At 45.3% G+C, this 22498-nt stretch overlaps 1 protein-coding gene across 2 annotated transcripts in view; it reads right to left on the bottom strand.

The window, feature by feature from the left end:
- Positions 1 to 695: 695 nt before the first annotated feature.
- The window catches only part of HSD11B1L (hydroxysteroid 11-beta dehydrogenase 1 like), a 45908-nt gene continuing 24105 nt past the window's right edge, over positions 696 to 22498 (bottom strand). For both annotated transcript variants that reach the window (XM_075281734.1, XM_075281741.1), the window contains exons 4-7: positions 19781 to 19872; positions 17753 to 17846; positions 15071 to 15236; positions 696 to 1294 (exon numbers count right to left, since the gene is read on the bottom strand). In XM_075281734.1, the coding sequence (XP_075137835.1) occupies positions 1090 to 1294; positions 15071 to 15236; positions 17753 to 17846; positions 19781 to 19872 (557 nt within the window). In that variant the 3' untranslated portion in view covers positions 696 to 1089. The remainder of the gene's footprint in view (positions 1295 to 15070; positions 15237 to 17752; positions 17847 to 19780; positions 19873 to 22498) is intronic.

Here is a 22498-nt window from a genome sequence, read left to right as displayed (position 1 = left end):
CAGTGACACCATCTGCAGCAAGATGATGCTGCAGCTCTTTGGAGGTGGTCTGTGGATTGTCCTTGACTGTTCTCACCATTCTTCTCTGCCTTTCTGATATTTTTCTTGGCCTGCCACTTCTGGGCTTAACAAGAACTGTCCCTGTGGTCTTCCATTTCCTTACTATGTTCCTCACAGTGGAAACTGACAGGTTAAATCTCTGAGACAACTTTTTGTATCCTTCCCCTGAACAACTATGTTGAACAATCTTTCTTTTCAGATCATTTGAGAGTTGTTTTGAGTAGCCCATGATGCCACTCTTCAGAGGAGATTCAAATAGGAGATCAACTTGCAATTGGCCACCTTAAATACCTTTTCTTATGATTGGATACATCTGGCTATGAAGTTCAAAGCTCACTGAGGTTACAAAACCAATTTTGTGCTTCAGTAAGTCAGTAAAAAGTAGTTAGGGGAATTCAAATCAATAAAATGATAAGGGTGCCCATACTTTTGCACTGGTCAAATTTTGGTTTAATGCATATTGCACATTTTCTGTTAGTACAATAAACCTCATTTCAATCCTGAAATATTACTGTGTCCATCAGTTATTAGATATATCAAACTGAAATGGCTGTTGCAAACACCAAAATATTTAGAACAAAAAATGATTAAGATTAATAGGGGTGCCCAAACTTTTTCATAGGACTGTATGACTTCTGGTGATTTTACATACAGTAAAATACATTTCTTTGTTATTACGGATAAAAAGTGTAATGGATCTTCATCATGTAAAATACAGGAGTGAATACATCTGTACAAAGTCACATCAGACACCAAAGTTGTATTATGTTGTAGGAGGAAAGCAGCAGTTGTCAGGGTAACATCAGTTTTTCAATTGGAGCAGGAACGGTTGAATGTGAGTGTTCGATGACTTTAGTACAAGTACTGGAAACCCTCTGTACAATGCATGATAGGCACCGTCTGGAAATGACTGTCATTATTTCGGCAGGACGCCAATTACTCCAAGCCTTACTAATGTATGAAAGCTATACGTGCCTTGCAATGTCTGTGAACACGCACATAACCAAATAAAAAAAAATCTGTGCATTATCAGAATGTTGTCACTGTCTCTTCTGGTTTGTACTGATATGACTTCTGGATCATCCAGGATCTGCTTTGTGGAAACCATTCTCTGAAGAAGCAGAGTGGTCTTACATACCAGGGATAGTACATCTCCTCTATGCGACTTGTTCCAGCTGACACCACTGCTAGCGCTGCATCATGGGCGGGAAATGCAGGCATGGCTATTTTATCCCTGTTAAATGTAACAAAACAAGAATAATTAAAGTGTCTGGAAATACAAAGACTCTTTCCTTGAAGCCTCTTTATTTTTTCACAGTACATCATTACATTAATCGAAAGTAGTGGCACACTTCTGTGAAGACAGGCTGCAATTGGTAGGGCCTGAGGAATAATTCTGTGCCATTACCGGTATATAGGTTTAATATGTACTGTCTTCTATGTTTAGTCAGAGCATCGAGCAGAAGCTCTGATAACGAAAGATATGATAAGTAGATAGAACTGGGACCACTGCTGAAAAAAGCAGAACTATTTTGCCTACCTCTCCTTGGGGCAATGAGCTAGACTTCCTTTTGACATGAAGGCAGCTAATCTGGAAGGAGATCTGGTAATTGAGGGAGAAAGGAGAACTGAGCCAAGACACGAATGACCAACTCCAGTGGGTCTCCTGAAAGGAATCTCAACCCAGTGTGGTCATCAGGAGAAGATGCTGTCATTTCCCCTTCTTGTAATTTAACTTTTAAAGGGAGTCTATCATTGGCTATATTGGTTTTTTAATGAGCATATCTTTGCATAGCCTTTAGAAAGTCTATTCCAGGTATACCTTTTATTTAATTGATCAGCGCCGCCATTGTAATCCTGCTGTATGTGACTAGCTGGTCCGAAGGAAGCAGTGAAGAACTGTAGGAGGAGGGATCAAGTGTAAAGAAGGGGTGGTGAGAACCAAGGAATGCTGATGAGGCGAGCCATGCTCAGGGAATGGCGAGAAGGCTTCTGGTGCTCCATGCAGGATAATTAGCATATGAAGAAAAACAGGCTAATTCAAAAACAGCAGCACAGATCAATAAATAAAAGGTATGTCTAGAATAGCCTTTCTAAAGGCTATGCAAATATATGCTTAGTTAAAAATCACTATAACAATGATAGACTCTCCTTAAAAGTTAAATTACAGGAAGGGGAAAGGACAGCACCTTCTACTGATGACCACTCTGGGTCTCCTTTCAGGAGACACACTGGAGCAGGTGCCTACCTGTGAGTACACAGCCTGGCACCTGCATGTGAGAGTACAGGAGATCCCAAATTATTACAGCTCAACTGGCCTAGAAACTCAATTGCGGTTGAATAAGGCCCATTAATGACCGACAAAGAAAGTCTATATACACTGGTTACTAATAGAAATCTGACTTTTTGTGATAAACGTGTGTGTGTACTTGAGCAGTAATATGATTTACATTCTGCATTTTTCAGCACTTTCTCTCTCTGCATGCTTTATTTGTAGTTTTCAGTTGGTGAATGGAGACTAGATGTCATGTACTATACACACTGTGAGCAGAATCTGGTTCTTGCTCACACAGTCCCAGAAACATGTACACAATCGGTGTTGTGGAGGGAGTTTCTGTTAAAATTTGTTTTGCCCTTGAATAAAAAAACAAAAAACCTGCATACCCACAGTTATATAGCAAGAGTATAAACATATCAAGATATTAATTGGGCATTAAGGAAGAAGGTTTCTGTGCTTAAAAAAGCTGAAAAAAAATAAAAAAAATTACATCCTATCCTATCTTACTAATCCTACTAATATTATAAATGTGAAAGTTTGTGTGTTTGGATGTTTGTTCCTCAATCACGCAAAAACGGCTGAACAGATTTGAATGAAATTCGGCACATAGATTGTAACCTTGATTAAAATATAGGCTACTTTTTATCCCAGTAAATGACATGGCTTCATGACTGTTATGAATTTAAGTTCACATACTATATTAAACAGCACTTAGCAGCACCCTTATCTCAGCCAGGTCTGTTATCACACTGTGTAAACACACGCTAATCCACAGTGTGTATACACATTTGCATATTATCTGATCTACTCCAGTGCTCATAAAAGGACGTAGGCAAACACCTTTAAGCCAAATTGGCAGTTTGCCCATTTTAAACATGCCTGGAAAAAGAAATCAAATTTGTCACAAACAAGGAGAGCTATGAAGGACCCAGAAGTCACACAGTTCTCCTCAAGCGCAGCTGAGAGGAATCATCGACTCTAACAACACACTCATTATATGGCATCCCAGCGAGCTGCTGACATGCCGGAACAATCACAGGCACAGCACATGGAACAAGTAGAGTGGTAGGCCAGCTTGACAGGTGCTGAAACACCAGAGCAAGCGGATCATCAACACCAACAACACGCTCATTATATGATTTTCCTGCGAGGTGCTGAGATGCTGGACCAATCACCGACACAGTGTGAGGAACAAGTTCAGCAGCAGGACAGCTTGAGAGCTGCCGAAATGCCAGAGCAGGCAAACCATCGACGGTCGGCACATTGCAAGAAAAAAGTTCAGCGGCAGGCCAGCTTGAGAGCTGCCGAAACGCCAGAGCATGTGGATCTTCAGCGCCAACAACATGCTCATTATATTGCTTCCCAGTGAGCTGCTGAGATGCCGGAACAATCATAGGCACAGCGCAAAGAACAAGTTCAGTGGCAGGCCAGCTTCACAGCTGTTGAAACGCTGGAGCAGGCGGATCATCAACACCAGCAACACACTCATTATATGGCGCCCCAGTGAGCTGCAGACACGCCGGAACAATCACAGGCATGGTGTGAGGAACAAGTTCAGCAGTAGGAGAGCTTGAGAGCTGCCGAAATGCGGGAGCAGGCAAACCATCGACGGCAGCAATTTGCTGAATATAGGTGGATCATCAACGCCAACAACCCTCAGACGAAGTCGTGGGCAGAGGCTAGTTTACAATCAAAAATTACTAAGTGTCTTTTTAGTGCTGAGGAGGCATTCTCCTTGCTTTTTGAAGACATTGACACCAGGAGTAGAAAAGAGGTGAGATTTTTTATCGTCGTCATCCTCCAATGATTACTCTAATGATGAAACCCCCCCCCCCCCCCCCCAAGGCGTCAGATTGTTAGAGAGCAGCCTAGCTCATGTGACTTCACATGGATCCCTGCAATTAATTTAGTAGTCCAGTCGCCTGAATTTATATTTATAGTGAATCCCATCCACGCATTGCAGAAAAATACGCTCAATTTCTAAAATCGTTTCGGTTTTGCAAATCACTGCATGTCAATTATTAGGAAACCTCTGCAGACTTTCTGTGAAAATCACTGTGGGAAAAACCACAATGCATTTCTGCCATGGTTTTCCCACAGTGCTTGTGGAGCCTCAGTCTTAAATGCAGATTATACTTTTCCCAAACACAAGGTCCAAGTATGGCGTGAAGATGCACAAAGCTTGGAGAAGTATATCTGGATACACAGTACACTTTTGTGTATATGAAGGCAAAGATTCCAAAATTGAGCCACCAGTTTTCCCCCTGTCCTGGGAACAAGTGGGAGTACAGTATGGGATTTTGTCCACCCCATACTGGACCACGGATATTATTTATATATAGATAATTTCTATAAAACAGTACCCCTTCTAACGTGTCTTGCTGCCAAAGGTACCCCAACATGTGCCACAATTCGAAAAACAAACAAACCAACAAGCCTGTATGTACATAAAACTATAACCACTTCATGGGAGGAGTGGATCTTTCAGATCAGGTATTGCAGCCATATGAGAAAGTCTAGGCCCACTATAATGCCTTTGTGCTGTATAAAACAACTGAATTTTCAGGAAAAAAAATCATAAAAACACTTATTTTTGCAAAACAGGATGGAGAGGGTATCCGTTCTTCTGATCCACTTGGAGACCCGAAAAATAGAAACCCTACTTAGGCTATAATGTGTTCCACTGGGTTTCTGCCTGAAATCGGCAGGGAGAAAAGTCCTGCTTGCACGTCTTTTCTCTCTACATATTTTAAGCAAAATAGGGGACGGAGTCCTTGAATGCTGGTGTGACTGCTGCATTAGAGGGATTAGGAAAAACACCACTCTCTACTGTCAGACCTGTCCCTGTAAACTAGGCCTCTGCATTGGAGACTGCTTCCACATTTATCATACCTCTGTTAACATTCATTCTAAGTTTTACACCTCTACTGGGTATTCATTTTCCAAAATACATTTTATTTTGAATAACTTATTTCCAGTTTTTTCCATTTGGTATTCCAATAATACCAACCTCACCCCCAAAGAAAAAAAACCTAAAAATTCCCATGATACCCCTAGATTAATACTTTGAAGGACGTACTGTTTGTTCTGGCCCTTTAGACCACTGCAGAAATAGCGTGTAAAACTCATTCAAAGCTCAATGGCATTCTATCATTCCTACCGTGTACCCATACAGCAGTCTACATACACAAATGGGGTACTTCCATGTTCAGGAGAAATTGCGTAGCAATGTTGGGGTTCTTGTTCTCCTTTATCCCCTAGTGGACATCACATATTTGGGGCTAAAGTCATGTTTTATTAGAAAAAATGTCATTTTTCATTCTTTAGAGCAAATTTCATGAAACAGCCGTGTAGTCAATATAGTGACTATACAGCTTGATAAACTCCTTGAGGGGTCTAGTTGAAAAAATGGGGTCAGATTTTGGGGCTTTCCACTCTTTTGGCAACTTGGGGCCCTTCAAATGGGACATTGTACCTAAGAAAAAAACTCCAGCAAAATCTATCTTCAAAAAGTTAATTTGTGCACTTTATGTTCCGAGATCTGCCATGAGCCCGTACATTAATGTTACCAGCTAACAGCATATAGCGTATTGTCGTGTTCAGGAGAAATTGTGAAACAAAATGTGAAGTGCATCTTCTCTTAAAATCCCTTGTGGAGATTAAAAATTTGGGGCTAAAGTGAGGTTTTATTTGAAAAAAAAAAATTGTCATTTTCACATTCATTGGTAAAAAATTCAGTGACGCACTTGTAGGGTCACAATGCTCACTATACCCCTTGATAAGTTCCTTCATGAATCTAGTTTCCATAATGGGGTCACTTATTTTGTATGGTTTTGGTATCTCAGGGGCTCTGCAAATACAACATGCAGTGGCGTAACTACCGTGGTAGCAGCAGTAGCAGCTGCCACAGGGCCCGGGACATTAGGGGGCCCGGTGACAGCCGCTACTGCTGCGTTTTTTGTTTTTTTTAATAGGCCGTTACCGGCTGGAATTACTCCAGCCGGTAACGGGCCCCATATACTTACCGATCCTGGCAGGGGCCGGGATCGGTAAGTGACACCGCGGGCCCCACAAGCACTGTTATACTCGGGGGTCTTTTCGGACCCCCCCGATTATAACGATCGGAGGCCCGGAGAGGTAAGAAACATAAAAAACACTGTTACTTACCTCTCCAGTCTCCGCGCAGGCTTCGGCCTACTTGCGTGACGTCATATGACCCGCGACGCAGGGCCCTGTCACATGACGTCCCGGAAAATGGCCAACGGAGAGGAGGGGAGTCGGGAGAAAGGTAAGTAAGAGAGTTTTTTATGTTTGTATCCCCCCCTTGGGTCTCCGATTGTTATACTCTGGGGTCTGAAAAGACCCCAGAGTATAATAATTGTTCATGGGTGTCCACTATAGGGACATAATACTGTGTGCAGGGGCCACTATAGGGACATAATGCTGTGTGCAGGGGCCACTATAGGGACATAATACTGTGTACTGAGGCCACTATGGGGCATAATACTGTGTGCAGGGGCCACTATGGGACATAATACTGTGTGCAGGGGCCACTATGGGGACATAATACTGTGTGCAGGGGCCACTATGGGGACATAATACTGTGTGCAGGGGCCACTATGGGACATAATACTTTATGCAGGGGCCGCTCTGGGGTATAATACTATGTGCAGGGGCCACTATGGGACATAATACTGTGTGCAGGGGCCACTATGGGGACATAATACTGTGTGCAGGGGCCACTATGGGGACATAATACTGTGTGCAGGGGCCACTATGGGGACATAATACTGTGTACTGAGGCCACTATGGGGCATAATACTGTGTGCAGGGGCCACTATGGGACATAATACTGTGTGCAGGGGCCACTATGGGGACATAATACTGTGTGCAGGGGCCACTATGGGGACATAATACTGTGTGCAGGGGCCACTATGGGGACATAATACTGTGTGCAGGGGCCACTATGGGGACATAATACTGTGTGCAGGGGCCACTATGGGGACATAATACTGTGTGCAGGGGCCACTATGGGACATAATACTGTGTGCAGGGGCCACTATGGGGACATAATACTGTGTGCAGGGGCCACTATGGGGACACAATACTGTGTGCAGGGGCCACTATGGGGACACAATACTGTGTGCAGGGGCCAATATGGGGGCCAATATAGTGTGTGCAGAAATGTGCGGGGGGGTGGCGGCGGTGGTAGGGGTCAGTTGGTCGAGGTCTTCAGCGTCGGTTGGGGGGGGGGGGGGCATGTCAAAAGTTCGCCACGGGGCCCCGCCATTCCTAGTTACGCCACTGACAACATGGTATTTTAGAGGGCAGATTTTACTGGAATCATTTTCAGGTGCCAATAGCGCTCCTTCTATTCTTCACCCTACTGTGTGTCCATACATCAGCTTATATCCACAAGTGGGATAATTTCTTGCTTGAGAGAAATTGCGTATTAGATTGTGGAATGTATTTTGTCCTTTAACTCTTTGTGAATGTGTAACTTCTAGGGAAAAATGGATATATTAGTGAAAATATTGAAATTTGTAAATTCCATTTTGTTTTAATTCCTGTGATATGCTGAAAGGGTTAAGAAACATCCTAAGGCCCTACGTAGCGGGCTGCATCAAAAAGCTCTGCGGACCTTTTTGGTTCCATTATACCATTAAATCACCTGCGTTTCTGTACATATAATTGACAATTTGCGATTTCCAAAACTGCAACGGATTTACAGCATGTGGGGACCCGGCATAAATATCGTTTTGGATTCTTTCAGGAGTGCATTTTGAGAATGGGGTGATTTATGGGATTTCTATTACAGAGATCTTTCAAGGCCCCTTTAGAAATGAACTAGTCCCTTGAAAATGGGTTTAGGAAATGTTGTTGAAAATTGCTGTTTCACTTGAAAGCCTTATAATAGCGTGATTAAAGTTTCATGCCAAAATAAAGCATATATATGGTAAATTATAGTTTTGAAGTAATTTGGGTATATGAAAGACATGCGAATTGAAAGATTGAAAGTACTCTCCACCAAAACATATCCAAAAAGGCATGCATTTTTATATTAAAATTCATTCACGGGGCGTGGCTTGGCCATGGAGGAGTGAGGACGCTCGTTGTCTCAGCTCCGTCTCTGGCCCTGGGTGAAACGCTGCTATCCCGCTGACCGACGCTGTTTTTACCTACCTGGTGATGGGGAAGAACCGCAGGCCTTCCCAGCGATCCTCATCCACCCCTCCGGGATCTTCTTCTATCGCCCGCTTCCTCCGGGTGCCGCGCAGTGAAGAGGTCTCCTTGTCGGGCGGATCCAAGATGGCGCCCGCAACTGCAGCCGCTCCACGCGGCCGGCCTGCTACATCTCCGTCTCGCTCCCCGGCTGTTTCTGAAGATGCGGGCGGCTCTTCTCCGGTCTCCAGCGATGGCCCGGATGTTCTGCCGTCCTGTGCCTCCCATCCACCGACGCGGCTCCCCTGCAGCCCTGTTCTACTGTCCTCTGGTATGGGTGCCGATGGTCAGGTAGGCCTGGACTCTCCTCTGCCCTCCCTCCTGCCTGCGCTTGGTCAAGACAGCTCCTGGCCTTCTCTGCCGCCCTCTCCTGCTGCCCCTATGTTGTCCCCTGCTCAGGAGTCTCTGGCTGTTGCTCCCACGGGCCTTGCCTGGGATGAGGACAGATCTGCCTGGCCCCATGCTGTGTCCCCCTCCTCACAGCCGTCCCTTGCATCCCTTTTGGGCCCTACTGCAGTGTCCCTGGCTCCAAAGACAGTGCCCCTGACTCAATTGTCCCCAACCTGTGACCGGCCTGCGGACTGTGACCTATCCCCATTGTCTGCTGCTCCTAGGGGTTCCGGCTCCCTTCCTGTTGCTCCCCCCCCCCGGCCTCTCCAGGACTGTCCAGCTTTATCTGTTTCTCTGCCGGTCCCTCCTGGATTGCCTTCAGCCCCTGTGGATTGTGGACCTCGTTTTTGTATTGCTAATGACTCTGCTGGTTCTGGTGTTTCCTCTGCCTCCATTGCTGATACTCTTGTGGAGTTGTGCCACCTTAGTGCCCATTTGGCGGCAGTCCCCACCAAGTCTGATATGGAGGATTATGTGGTGCGACTTGAGCAGTCTTACAAATCGGAACTCTCCGCGGTCCGTTCCTCTGTACAACAACTGGAAACCAAGGTGGATTCCCTTGAGGCGGCCTCTGCCTCCCACGAGTCTCAGCTTTCCTCTTATGAGGCTACCATTGCTTCTCACACTCAACAGCTGCGGTTGCTGTCCGATATGTTGGATGACCTGGAGAATCGCAATCGGCGTAATAATATTAGAGTGCGGGGTCTTCCTGAATCCGTTGAGCCACAACATTTGGATGCTACCTTGCGCTCCATCTTCAATTCGATTCTGGGGGCCCCCTTGGACTCGCCCATTGAACTTGACCGCGCGCACCGCTCTCTGGGTGCGCGCCCTCCTGGCGACAATAGGCCTCGAGATATCATTTGCAGGGTTCACCGCTATCAGCTGAAGGAGGCGATTATGCGCAAAGTCCGGGAAGCCCCGAAGGTCCTGTTTCAGAACACTGAGTTGCAGCTGCTTCCAGATTTGTCTCGCCTCACCCTTGCTAAACGGAGGGCACTGAAACCCCTCTTGGAAGTTCTCAACCAGCACCAAGTTCCGTATACATGGGGCTTCCCTTTCCGCCTACAGGTCCGTCATGGTGGTCGTCTCCATGTCCCATCCGGATGAACTCTACAATTTTGCTTCTGCCTTGGGTCTCCCGTCGGTTCCTGCCCTTTCCTGGCCCCCGTTCCCTGGTGATCTTCTGTCGGCTCCCCCTGCTCGTCCTCAGAGGCGCTCTAGGAGGCGTCGTAAGACCCGCTCCCCGGAGGGGGTGGTTCTGTCTCTGGCTGCTTCTGGCGCTTCCACCTGATTGCTGAAGTCTCTGCTGTCATTCCTGTTCGCTAGAAGTGGACTCTCTTCCCCTTTTTTGGGTGGTCTTTCGTGGGAGGGTTCTGGGACATGTTTTGCTTGTGTCTTTTTCCTTTAGGGTTCCCGCCCTCTCTACGGATTTGTTGTTTTGTTTGGTCCGCCTGCATTATTCTTCCTATTTTTGCAAAGATGCCCTAGGTGGTGTCGTGCGGACCCCTGATGCTATATTTTGTTGGTCAGCGTTTTATTTTGTGTTAGAATATTCATGGTTTTGGGGTTTTCGCCTGGGGGCCTGGGATGGGGTGCCGGCTTCTTTATTTGGAAAAGCCCGTTTCCCTCCGGGGTCTCCACGCTTTCTGTTTGCGTGGTCTTTGGCAACTCTTTTCTTTGCCGTTTCCCCACCTTCTTGTGTGGAGTTCTTCCCTCCACCCCACTTAGTTGGTCTTGTTTGTCCATTTTTCGTTTATTTTCCTTCTCCTTTTTCTTTTCTTATTTGTTTCCCTTGATTGTTCTTCGTTTGTCCCTTTGTTGTCTCGTTCCCTTTTTTTTTTTTTTCCCCTCTTCTTTTTTTCCTTGGCCATGTCCTCTGTTAACTTTTGTACCCTCAATGCCAGGGGTCTCAATGTCCCCCAAAAACGTAATCAGATTTTGTATCAGTTGCATAAACAGCGCTCACATGTCCTTGTTTTGCAGGAAACCCATTTTAAGAAGGACCACGTCCCAGATATCCGCAGCCGTTACTTCCCTAAGTGGTTCCACAGTGTCAACCCAGTTGCTAAGTCCAAGGGAGTCTCGATTGCTATCCACCGTTCTCTGCAGCATGAGGTTCTGGACACCTGTATCGACCCTGAGGGTAGGTTCCTCTTCTTGAAATTGCGCACCGGTGGTACGATTCTCACCGTGGCTGGTTGCTACCTCCCGAATCAGGGTCAGTTGGCGTATTGCAGGTCCCTTATCCGCAGATTGGCAGACTTTAGTGAGGGGGTCGTGGTTTTGGGTGGTGATTTTAACTTTGTCCTGGACCCTCAGGTTGACTCCTCCCCTCCGCGCCCCTCCCACGCTCCCTCGCAATTGCGCCGCTTATTGTCAGCTCTTCATAACTCCCAATTGGTTGATGTTTGGCGCATTCTAAATCCTCAGGGTCGAGATTATACTTATTTCTCCCCGGCTCATAACTCGCATAGTCGCATTGACTTTTTCCTGACTAGCCATCATGCCCTTTCATGGTCCCCGGTAGTTCGCATTGATTCGGTTCTTTGGTCGGACCATGCTCCTGTTCATTTGTCCCTGGACATTCCTGGTCTGTCCCGGCGCCCCTTTAACTGGCGCTTGCATGAGGGCCTTTTGAAAGACATCCCCTGTAAGGAGGCTGTCGGGGAGACCATTCGGAATTTTTGGCTCGATCATGCTCTTGATCCCACTTCTCTCCCTATGCAATGGGAGGCTATGAAGTGCGTGGTGAGGGGGGTTCTTATCCAACACGGCGCTCGTCTTAAGAGAGAGCGAGCCGCTGGGGTTACCGCCCTTTTAGACCATATTCATGACCTTGAGCTGTCTCACAAACAGTCTGGCTCCCGTTTAACCTTTACGGAGCTTCTTAATGCGAGGGAGGAACTTCGCGCCCTCTTAGACGGGAAATATCTGCGCTTTAGGGACCGCGTTAAGAAACACTATTATGAGTTTGCTGATAAATGTGGTCGCTCGCTGGCTCGTCGTCTTCATCCGCGAGATTCCCCTGCGTATGTTCCGCGCCTGCGTACAGGGTCGGGTGGTCTTGTTCATAACCCCACTGATATTGCTGCGGAGTTCCGCTCGTTTTATTCAAACTTGTATGATATTCACGGTCATTACGCGGATTTGGACCCGTCAGTGCTTAGAGACAAGATCCGACAGTATGTAGCCGACACTGCTCTTCCCTCTCTTTCTAGCTCTGACGCGGAAGCCCTTGAGTCGCCATTTACGTTAGAGGAAGTCGCCGCGGTAATCCAGTCTACACCCGCGGGTAAAGCGCCGGGATCGGACGGGTTTCCTGCTCGCTTTTATAAATGTTTCAGTTCCCTCCTTTCCCCGGATCTGGCGCGGGTGTTTAATAGTGTGGGGGACTCGTCTCCGTTCTCCGCGCAATCTTTATCTGCCCTGATCACTGTGCTTCCTAAGCCTGGTAAGGACCCTGTATGCCCGGGGAGTTACCGGCCTATTTCCTTAATCAATATTGATGTGAAATTATATGCGAAATTGTTGGCGAATCGCCTCTCTTCCTTCATGCCCGCTTTGGTTCATAGTGATCAGGTCGGCTTCATCCCGGGTCGGGAAGCGCGTGATAACGTTTGCAAAACTGTTTTGGCCATCTCTATAGCCCGCTCCTCTAAGGTTCCTCTTTGTTTGCTCTCGATCGATGCCGAGAAGGCGTTTGATCGCATTCATTGGGGTTTTCTCCGGGAGACCCTTGCACAGATTGGGGTTGGCTCCGGTTTCCTGGGCAAGATTTTGGCTCTTTATGGGAATGCGTCGGCACGGGTCCGGGTGAACGGAGTGATCTCGGATTTTTTTCCGGTCCGCAATGGTACCCGCCAAGGTTGCCCCCTCTCGCCGTTGCTCTTTGCCTTGGTGATGGAGCATCTGGCGGTGGCGTTGCGTCGTTGCCCCAATGTCCACGGTATACAGTTGGGTTCCCGTATGGTCAAGGCAGCGCTATATGCGGACGATCTTCTGCTGTATGTCTCTGAACCACGGGTTTCGTTTCCGGCTGTCTTACGTGAATTCTCCCGTTTTGGTGCCCTTAGCAATTTTAAGGTCAATTTATCTAAGAGCGAGGCTCTTAATGTCTCACTTCCCCCTTCAGAGGCTGAGTTCCTGTCTCGATCTTTTCCGTTTCGGTGGCAACCCTCCTCCTTCAAATACTTGGGGATCCGTATTTCTCCTGATCCTGCTTCCCTGTTCCAGCTTAATTATCTCCCGCTTTTGGATACTATTACCTCTGATCTACGTTCTTATGGAGCTCGTCTCCCCTCTTGGTTTAGTCGCATTCATGCCCTTAAGATGGATGTCCTCCCTCGGTTCCTGTACCTATTCCAGGCCTTGCCCATCCCTCTTCCACGCGCTTTTTTAGCCAGGGTACAGTTGTTGTTTGGGAAGTTTGTGTGGGGTTCCTCTCGGAGCAGACTGGGGTTCAGTACTCTTGTCCGGCGTAAATATAGGGGTGGCGTTGGTCTCCCGGATGTGCGCCTTTACTATCGTGCCTCGGTTTTGCTTCGTCTGTTCGATTGGCAGTTCCGTCGCCATGATAAGCAGTGGGTTTCCATCGAATTCGATCTGATTTCGTCTTCGCTTTCCTCTTGGCCATGGATCCCTCCGCACATTCATCCTAAATCCCCTGGCCTCTACGTTCTCCCTTCGCATTTTCTGAAAGTATGGGATCTGGTCTGTTCTTCTGGCCGCTTGGCCCGTGTCCCGGGCCCTTTGACTCCCCTCTTTGACAACCCTATGTTCCCTCCTGGCTGCTCGGTTGACCGGTTCCTCTGCTGGGACCGAGCGGATTCTACTTGTCTTCAGGAGGTGGTGGGTGGTTCTCCGCTCCTTCCGTTCGCCCAGCTGTGTAGTTCTCACCCTGACCTGTGCCTCTCGTGGTTGGAGTACGCTCAACTCCAGTCCTTTCTGAAGCAGTTTTCGCTCACTCCTTGCCTCTCTTCTCCTTCATTAGCCCTTGAATCCTATGTTGGGCGTCAGACCCCCCCCCCCCCTCTCGTGCCCTTTCGCTACTGTATGATGTTCTCCTCTCGGATGTCACTGCGGAACTCCCTCCCTACGTTGCCGCTTGGAACGCCGACCTTCCTGTGGGTTTGTCATCTGCGGATTGGGACCGGTCCTTTTTGCTATCTCACAAGCTGGCCCTCCCGTGTAGTGCTCAGGAGAGGAATGATAAGATTCTGTCCCGGTAGTATAGGTGTCCAGTGCTTCTCCATAGGATTTTTCCCGCTGTTCCGGACTTATGTTGGCGCTGTGGCTCCGCTAGGGGTACTATGTTGCACATATGGTGGGACTGTGACGTTCTGCGCCCCTTTTGGGACGCGGTGTTTTCTTTGTATTCCAGGGTCAGTGGACGCTCGGTGACTGTCTCTCCCCAGCTGGCACTTCTGTCGGTTATCCATGGTAAGCTGTCGGAGATTAAGAAGGACCTCCTGGGGCACTTTCTTGTGGCCGCCAGGACCGTCATCCCCAGACACTGGCGCAGCCCTACCCCTCCCTCCTTGATTGAGTTCCTCCAGGAGTTCCTTCTTATTCAGCGGATGGAGGCCTTGGTGGCGGAGGATTCCCCTGACTATTCCAAGTTTGAACTTCGTTGGCGTCCCTGGGTTATGTTCCAGGAGTCGTCTGCCTTCTCTTCTGCCTTTGCTTGAGTGTGACATGGCCGTCTGTTTTCTTCTCCTTTTCTTCTTTTGCTTCCGTTGTGGTTCTTTTAGTCTTCGTCTTGTGTTTGTTTGTTTGTTTCTTGTCTATTCCTTTTCCCTTTTTTTTTTTTTCTTTTCTCGTTGGGCTATATTTGATTTGTGCGGAGGGGGGTCTTTTTGGCCTCCCGGCCCGCGGACTGTTATGCTTCTTCATTATTGCTCGACTTCATGTTTGCTGTTCGTTTTGTATTATATTGAAAATCTTTAATAAAACCCGTTTAAGCATAAAATTCATTCACGATGTAAAATCATGAGATCTATTGTGCAGCATGTCCAATTAATTGAATATGTATTGTTAATTAAATACAATAATCCTACCAAATAAAAGCCGATTTTATTGGATCACGTACAAAATTGTACGACATAAACCCAGACTTACTTTACTTTCTCCATTGCTGACTGAGTATCGATTAGGCCCAAGATACAAAGTGTGATGGAAACGGGAATCCCTTTCATGGCTAGCTCATGTCGCAATGAACTAAAGAAACCATCCAGGGCAAACTTTGATGCACCATATGATGTGGTGTATGGGGTTGCAATTTTACCTAGAAGGAAACATACACAATTTACACAATTGAACAAGAACTTTTTGATAATTGGAACACATAAAAACGATCTAACTGGGAGCCTAACCCACAGAAATCAAAGCGTTGTCCTTGCACTACAATTCCGAAAAAAATATACACATTATATATATATATATATATATATATATATATATATATATATATATATATATACAATTAACCATGTGTATGCACATATAAGAAATGTATTTTGAACTTATTTCGAAAGCGTACATCCAACTATGAAATCCATTATAAATTATTAGCACAGAATGCAAGGTACTTTGTAATATACTTTATTCAAAAGAGAAATATCTTTACTTGCCAGTGGTGTAGCTAGTGAGGGGGTAAAGGGGGCGGCTGCCCCAGGTCCACTGCCTCTGTGGGGCCCACCCTGGTGCTCCAATTAATACATGTTTTACTTTTGACTAGATCAGAGTCTGCATGCCACAAGCCACTTCAGGCCTGCAGGTTACAAGACACTGACACCAGACAGAACCGTATGCCCTTGGCACAGGTGGGCACGATGATGCCGTAGAAACGTGCCTCCTGCTCCTAGATGCAGACGTTCTATGCATAGACCCTGCGCATAGAGCGTAGGGCCAAGAAGAGGAGGACGCGACTTCATTCACCAAAGGATGGCAGGTTGGCGAGTATGACTTTTCTTTGTTTTGTTTTTTAGCGCAGTTTGTGGGTGCTTTACTAGTATGAAGGGTCGTTAGAAGGGGGAATTATAACTATAAGGAAAGATTCAGGGGGCATTATGACAATAGCGGGGTCATTTATATAAGGACAATTAGGTGGCATTATGAATACGAGAGAGGTTAGGGGACATAATTTATATAAGGAGCCTTTAGGGTATTTATGTCAGGGGGAATCAGGGGCATAATATAAGGGAGAAATTCACTTAATTATGGTGGCACTTGGGCTTTACTAAAGCTAAGGCCCCATGTAACCTCCCACAGCAAAAAAGCGCTGCAAGAAAAACAGCGGCGGTAACGCATCACTGTTTTTCCCACATCGCTCTTCACAGAAAGTCCACAGAGCTATAGTAGTGGCAGTTTCAGTTCGGACCTCTTCACTCTGAATGAAACCACTAGGCAAATCTGGCGCTACTAATCTTGCAAGATCTATCCAACACATACTCTCAGTGCCGCCCGGCGGACTCCGCTCTGGAGGTATAGAGCGGGGGCTGGCAGGCTGCACTCTGCAGCAATACTGTAGTCTCAGGGCAGGTAGCTTGCCAGCCCAGTGGCCCATTGTGAATTTTCCCAGTGATATACATGGCTAATATGGCCATTTATAGAGCACACTACCGTGATAAGCAACCTTTTTGTTATGCATGTGACTTTTGCAGATTTTGAAGTCTTATGTAAGTCTTATGTAAATGAGGCAGTTGTGCACTGGGGAGGGACATCAGCCCTAGGAGTATTGCTCTTGCCACTCAGAGATTTTTTGAATGAATGAGATTTTTTTAATCTTATTACCACATTGTAGAACAAATGCTGTGGAAAACATGGCACTTTCAAAAAGGCAAACATTTTTAAAGAATGCAGCATGTTCATTTTATCTGTGACAACACTCTGTTTTCCGAATAGACTTATGAATGGAGGCAAAATGGAAAACACAGCAGTGAAGCTACTTTTTTTCTGCTGGGTTTTTTCCCCACAGCATTTTTGGGCTCCAATTAACTATGTGTGGCCATAGCTTTTAAGTGATTTTGAGTATGTATGGGTTTTGGGTAAGGGGTTTTCCAGTCTAAAAATATTGATGACCTAACCGAAGAATAGGTCATCAATATCGGACTGAAGGGGGGGCCCAGCACTCCCATGGATCAGCTTACCCCAGCAGCAGATACACAGCCAAAAGAGCAGAAAGCAGACAGCTGTGTTCCCTTAGTAGTGACATGGCCAGGTTACTGCAGAACAGAATAAATTTAATAGAATGGGAGCTGATCTGTAGTGTCTCAATTCAACCACTACTTGGAGAATGGAAAAGGAAGCAGACAATAGCTTAGTTCCCAGTCTATTGAATGGGTTCTGATCTGCAGTAACCGTGCCATGTCACTACACAGGGAACACGACTGTCTGCTTTCTGCTCTATTGGCTGTTTATCAACTGCAGAGAACAGGTGTTTAATGAGACTGCCAGGTATTGGAATCCCACCAATCTGACATGGATGATGTATCCTCTGGATACTTCATCAAGATTGGAAATCCCCTCTAGCTAATTTTGGAGTCTGCCATACATGTATGTCATTAAATATGGTGCCTACACAGCAAACCATCACAAATGAGAACATGGCATGAGATTGGTTACCATGATGAAAAGGGCTCCTTCTGGCAACCGAAGGCCATTTTCTTGTTATGGAAGAAATGTTTGAAGATCCATCAAGTCCCAAAAGAACCTCAATAAGGTCATTATTATTATCTAAGAGAGAGTTACAAGGTAACAACCAAAAGGAACATAAACGCATTGTAAAAATTTTGCCAACACCTGTGAGAGAAGACAGCACAATAATAGAGCCACTTGATTCTGCAAGGTGAGGGAGAGCCATAGTAGCAAGATGAATATAGCTGAGGAAGTTTACCTGGAAGGCAATGAAACAATTTTGAGTTAATACAGTAACAATTTAACATTTATCTGTTGGGACATCCCTCTTGGTTTTGAAGATCCAGAAGGTAGAGTTAGGAGATAATAACCCACCTATCAGACATTTTTGGTAAATACTATGAAATGCTATAAATATCCAAAATATCTAAATAGGGAATCCAATTCAAAGAAATGCATTCATAATAAAATGTTACATATTCTAAAATACACTACATGCACTAAACACAAAGCTAATTCTGCAAAATCATACTGTTCCAAACTGCATTGAGCTTTCACACATTTGCAGATGGACCCTGTTGACCTTAAAGGGGTTATCTGTTTTCTAATATTGATAGCCTAATCTTAGGATAAATTGGTATCAGAAAAACAATAAAAAATCCAGCATGCCAAAAAAATAAAGTTTAACTTTTACTTCATATTAGATTAAAAAAAATAAATAAATAAATAGTCCAATAATATGAATCAAATAAGAAGAAAATACACTGACGCGTTTCGGGAATGCATGGTGGCTCCCTTACTCACAGCGATCCACCATGCATTCCTAAAACGCGTAAGTGTATTTTCTTCTTATCTGATTCATGTATTCATGTTAATGGACTATTTTTTATCTAATATGACGTAAAAGTTACATTTTATTTTTTTGGCATGCTGGATTTTTTATTGTTTTTCTGATACCAATTGTGCCTCCATCTCAGTCTGGAGTACATTTTTTGCAGCCATGAATATTCATACTCATGTCTCATGGTTCTAATATTTGGTTGAGCAAATCATTTTGTTTTTTTTATTCTTAGGATAGGCAATCAATATTAGATGTGCAAGGGTCTGATACCTGGTTCCACTTGCAGATCTCTTGCCCTGGGACAGTGTGGCTCCCGGTAATGTTTACATACATTAGCAGTCCTTGGCATTCACCATACGCACAGCTCCCAGCATGTAAGCATTACAGGAAGACACAATGTCCCGGAGCAGTTGGTCCTGTGTGTTGGATCCTTGTAGATCTAACATCTAAGGATCGGCCACCAATATTAGAAACTTACAACCCCTTTAAATGCGTTATATTGGGCTTTAGTTGGGGGTTTCCAAAGTTTTGGTAGCGGTTTTGGTCTAATTCTGGACGGTACTGTTTGCCTGTGTAGAGCTGACATAGGGAGTCTTTGGGCTCGTTCACACGGTGTAACGCGGCACGTGTGATGTGGCACGTGTACGCCGCGTGACACTTTGCGTGCCATACACGCTCCCATTCATTTCAATGGAAGCGGGGATCGTATGCGCTGCGCTAGTTTGCGGCCGTGCATTTATTCACGGCCGCAAACTAGTGCGGCGCATACGATCCCCGCTCCCATTGAAATGAATGGGAGCGTGTACGGCACGCAAAGGGTCACGCGGCGTACACGTGCCACATCACGCGGCACGTTACACCGTGTGAACGAGCCCTTTCAGTCATTTTGCTCCATAGGAATAGGTATGTAAATTAGTTCTGCTCCAAAAGGTAGAAGACTCTCTCTAGTGTCACCTATTGGGGTAGCTGAGTTAATGTCTGACCAGTTAAAGATTAAGTATTTTGAGTCTGCATGGGGACCTGAAAGAAGGAAACCCTGTCCGCTTAAAAAAGCAGTTACACGCGAAAATCCACAAAACTATATTGTGTAAAACAATAATGGGGTCTGTCAGATTTACCCCGATTTTACACTGAAATCGCTGGAGAGAAAAGTACTTGCTTGCAGGATTTTTCTCTCCGTTGATTTATGCAGAATCTTGGGGGGATTTACCCTAACACTAGTGTGAACCTAGCACAAGTGTAGGGAATTTTAACTCAGAATAATTTTTTTTTTTAATATATAGGTTACTGATCTCTCCCATGGGTTAGACAATAAATGTATTTTCTACAGTATGTATCAGGATATAACAAACCTCCATTAGCCATCTCGTGTGATTTACATCTCCATCCCACATCTCAAAAGGGGTGTATCCAATGTGATTTAGCACCACATAATCCAAACCTCCTGTAAGGTTATAAAAGAGTAGTTAACAGTGACTACATTTTGCTTTAGAAAAAATAAAAAATATAAAATAGAAATAATCAGTTAAATTATTCACAAAGTTCCCAGGCACAATGTGGAGAATTTTTTAAGAGTGATGTTTGTTACACAAGTCTTAACCTATTCCACATTGATGTCGATGCTCTAAAATTATTAGTAGGAGTATGTCTCTTAAAGGGGTTGTCCCATCACAAGGATCCTATCTATACTGCTTGTTAATGTGGATTTAAGACTTTTCCTAAATACACTGCTTCAGCAAAACTGCTTTGTTTGTCCACTATCTTACTTTATTCAATTCATTTTTGACACAGCCCTTGACTTATCTGCTCAAAAGTCAAGTGATGTATCTGCTGCTCTCAGGGGGGAGGGAGGAGGGGCTAAGTGCACGGGAGCGAGCCTGTGTTTCTAGCTATTCCTGTGTCTACACCACATGACCTAGCTTCCTGCTATCAGATAGGGGAGAGGAGCTGCTTTCATTTCTGAACTCGTCTTCTGTTCTCCCAATTATCAGGCTAGCTAATTCAATTGTGTTCATTATGGCAGAGACAGGCAGTCTCTGTATGTAACACAGAATGGAGTTGCTCCTGCCTGTACTTCATAGTCCAATATTGTGCATATAGTGTTGTTTGAGGACCTTTGATGACATCACAGGTCCTTCAGCCGCCCCATAGGCGGAGTTACATGCTAATTTGCGGGCGGAGCTAAACATCAGGTTGCATGTGAAACCCCGCCCACCAAATGACGCAAGAAACCAGGAAGAAAGAAGATTTTACAGCAGTGAAGACTGGTGAGTATGCGAAGTGGGAATACCCCTTTAACCATTTTGGCACACCCTGGGTGATCCATGCTTCGAAAGAATAGACAACAGACTGAACTATTCCATGTAGCTGCATCCAGTAAAAAAGTATCCAATAACAGTTTTTATACAGTTCTAGAATACTGCAAAATCAAGTGTGCAAGTAGTGAGAGGGAAATGACTCACTGTTAGGGTGCATTCAGACTACGTAACGCCGGGCGTGTATGAGAGCCGTACACGCCGGCATTACGGCAGACTGCCGAACACTTCCCATTCACTTCAATGGGAGCGCTCGTAAACGCCGCTGTTACGAGCGCTCCCATTGAAGTGAATGGGAAGTGTTCGGCAGTCTGCCGTAATGCCGGCGTGTACGGCTCTCATACACGCCCGGCGTTACGTAGTCTGAATGCACCCTAAGGTTGAGGTCACAAATTGCACAAATTCAGCTTTTTGTGTTGCAGATGTTGCTGCAGTTTTTTGAGCCAAAGCCAAGAATGGCTACAAAAGCAACAGGAAATATATAGGAATTTCTTATACTTGCCCCTTCTGCTCAATCCACTCCTGGCTTTGGCTCAAAAAACTGCAGCAACATCTGCATTTAAAAAAAAAAGAAGCTGTATTTCCACAATGTTTGGCATTAGTCTTAAGCACATTGAGTGTGAAAGGGTTGGGCATGTTGAAATTAAGACACTCTCATAGACATTAGGTGGTCGCTAATTCCCACTGATATAATAGGATTTAGTGACATCTACCTTACATTTACGGCCATCTTTAAATTGAAACATTGCAGGTATTTGCAATCATGTTGAAAATAATTTATTACAGTGGTTCTCTCAAGACGCATTGCTGATCAGCTGAAACCCCTATCAATCAGTCAAGCCTTATAGGGCATATTAACCATGGGCTCCCCACTCTTCAGAAAGCTGCAACCCCACATTCACGCCAAAGATCCCTGTGGACAGGAAAATCTTCCATAGTGGTTCTTCCACACAGTATAATGTGCATACCTTCCAACTTTCAAAGAACAGAAAGAGGGACCAAATGTACGGTGCGCTATGTGCACTGTAGCAAATTTACCTCCACTCACTTATATGCTGACTCTGCCATTGTAATCCATTTTACTTTGCGCCCCCACACAGTATAATGCTTCTATAGTCACCCTAACATTATATGCCCCACATTATAATTTTCCCCTCCAACTTCCCAATAGTATGAAGTCCCTCTCCTCATGCCCCAGTTTAAACTGGGGGCTAATAGAAGGGGACATTAACCTGGGACAGCTGGAGGGGAGACATTAAACTGGGGCAGCTGGAAGTGGACATTAAACCATAGCGGCAGATGGAGGGGGACATTAAAGTTAATGTACCTTTCCAGTTGCCATCAGCTTAATGTGACCACCATTGTTTAATATCTCTCAATCTCCTCCAGTTTAATGTCCCTCCCTCCATCTGCCTCCAGTTTCATGCCCCCATTCATCTGTCCCAAGTTTAATGCCCCCCTTTATCTGACCCTAGCTTTATGTTCCCCCTCAATTTACACCAAAGTTTAACTTAAAGAAACACTGATACTCACCTCTCCTCACTTCTCTGCTGCTCTGTCTGCAGTCCCAGTCACAGAGTTTTCTTGTTAAAATTTTCCAAAATATTCAGGTTCCGCCAAACAGGAATTGTTTGGGGCACCTCACCCAAAAATGTTATTATTTTATTTTTATACTTTGGGGTCTCTTCAGACCCTTGAGTATAAAAAACTGAAGCCCACGCTTTCCATTCTTTTTGGGCCTCCTGGATGATGTCA

The sequence above is a fragment of the Leptodactylus fuscus genome, chromosome 1 (assembly GCF_031893055.1).
Source record: "Leptodactylus fuscus isolate aLepFus1 chromosome 1, aLepFus1.hap2, whole genome shotgun sequence".
Taxonomy (NCBI): domain Eukaryota; kingdom Metazoa; phylum Chordata; class Amphibia; order Anura; family Leptodactylidae; genus Leptodactylus; species Leptodactylus fuscus.
The sequence above is the reverse complement of the archived record's forward strand: the minus strand, read 5'-3'. Positions and strand labels throughout refer to the sequence as shown.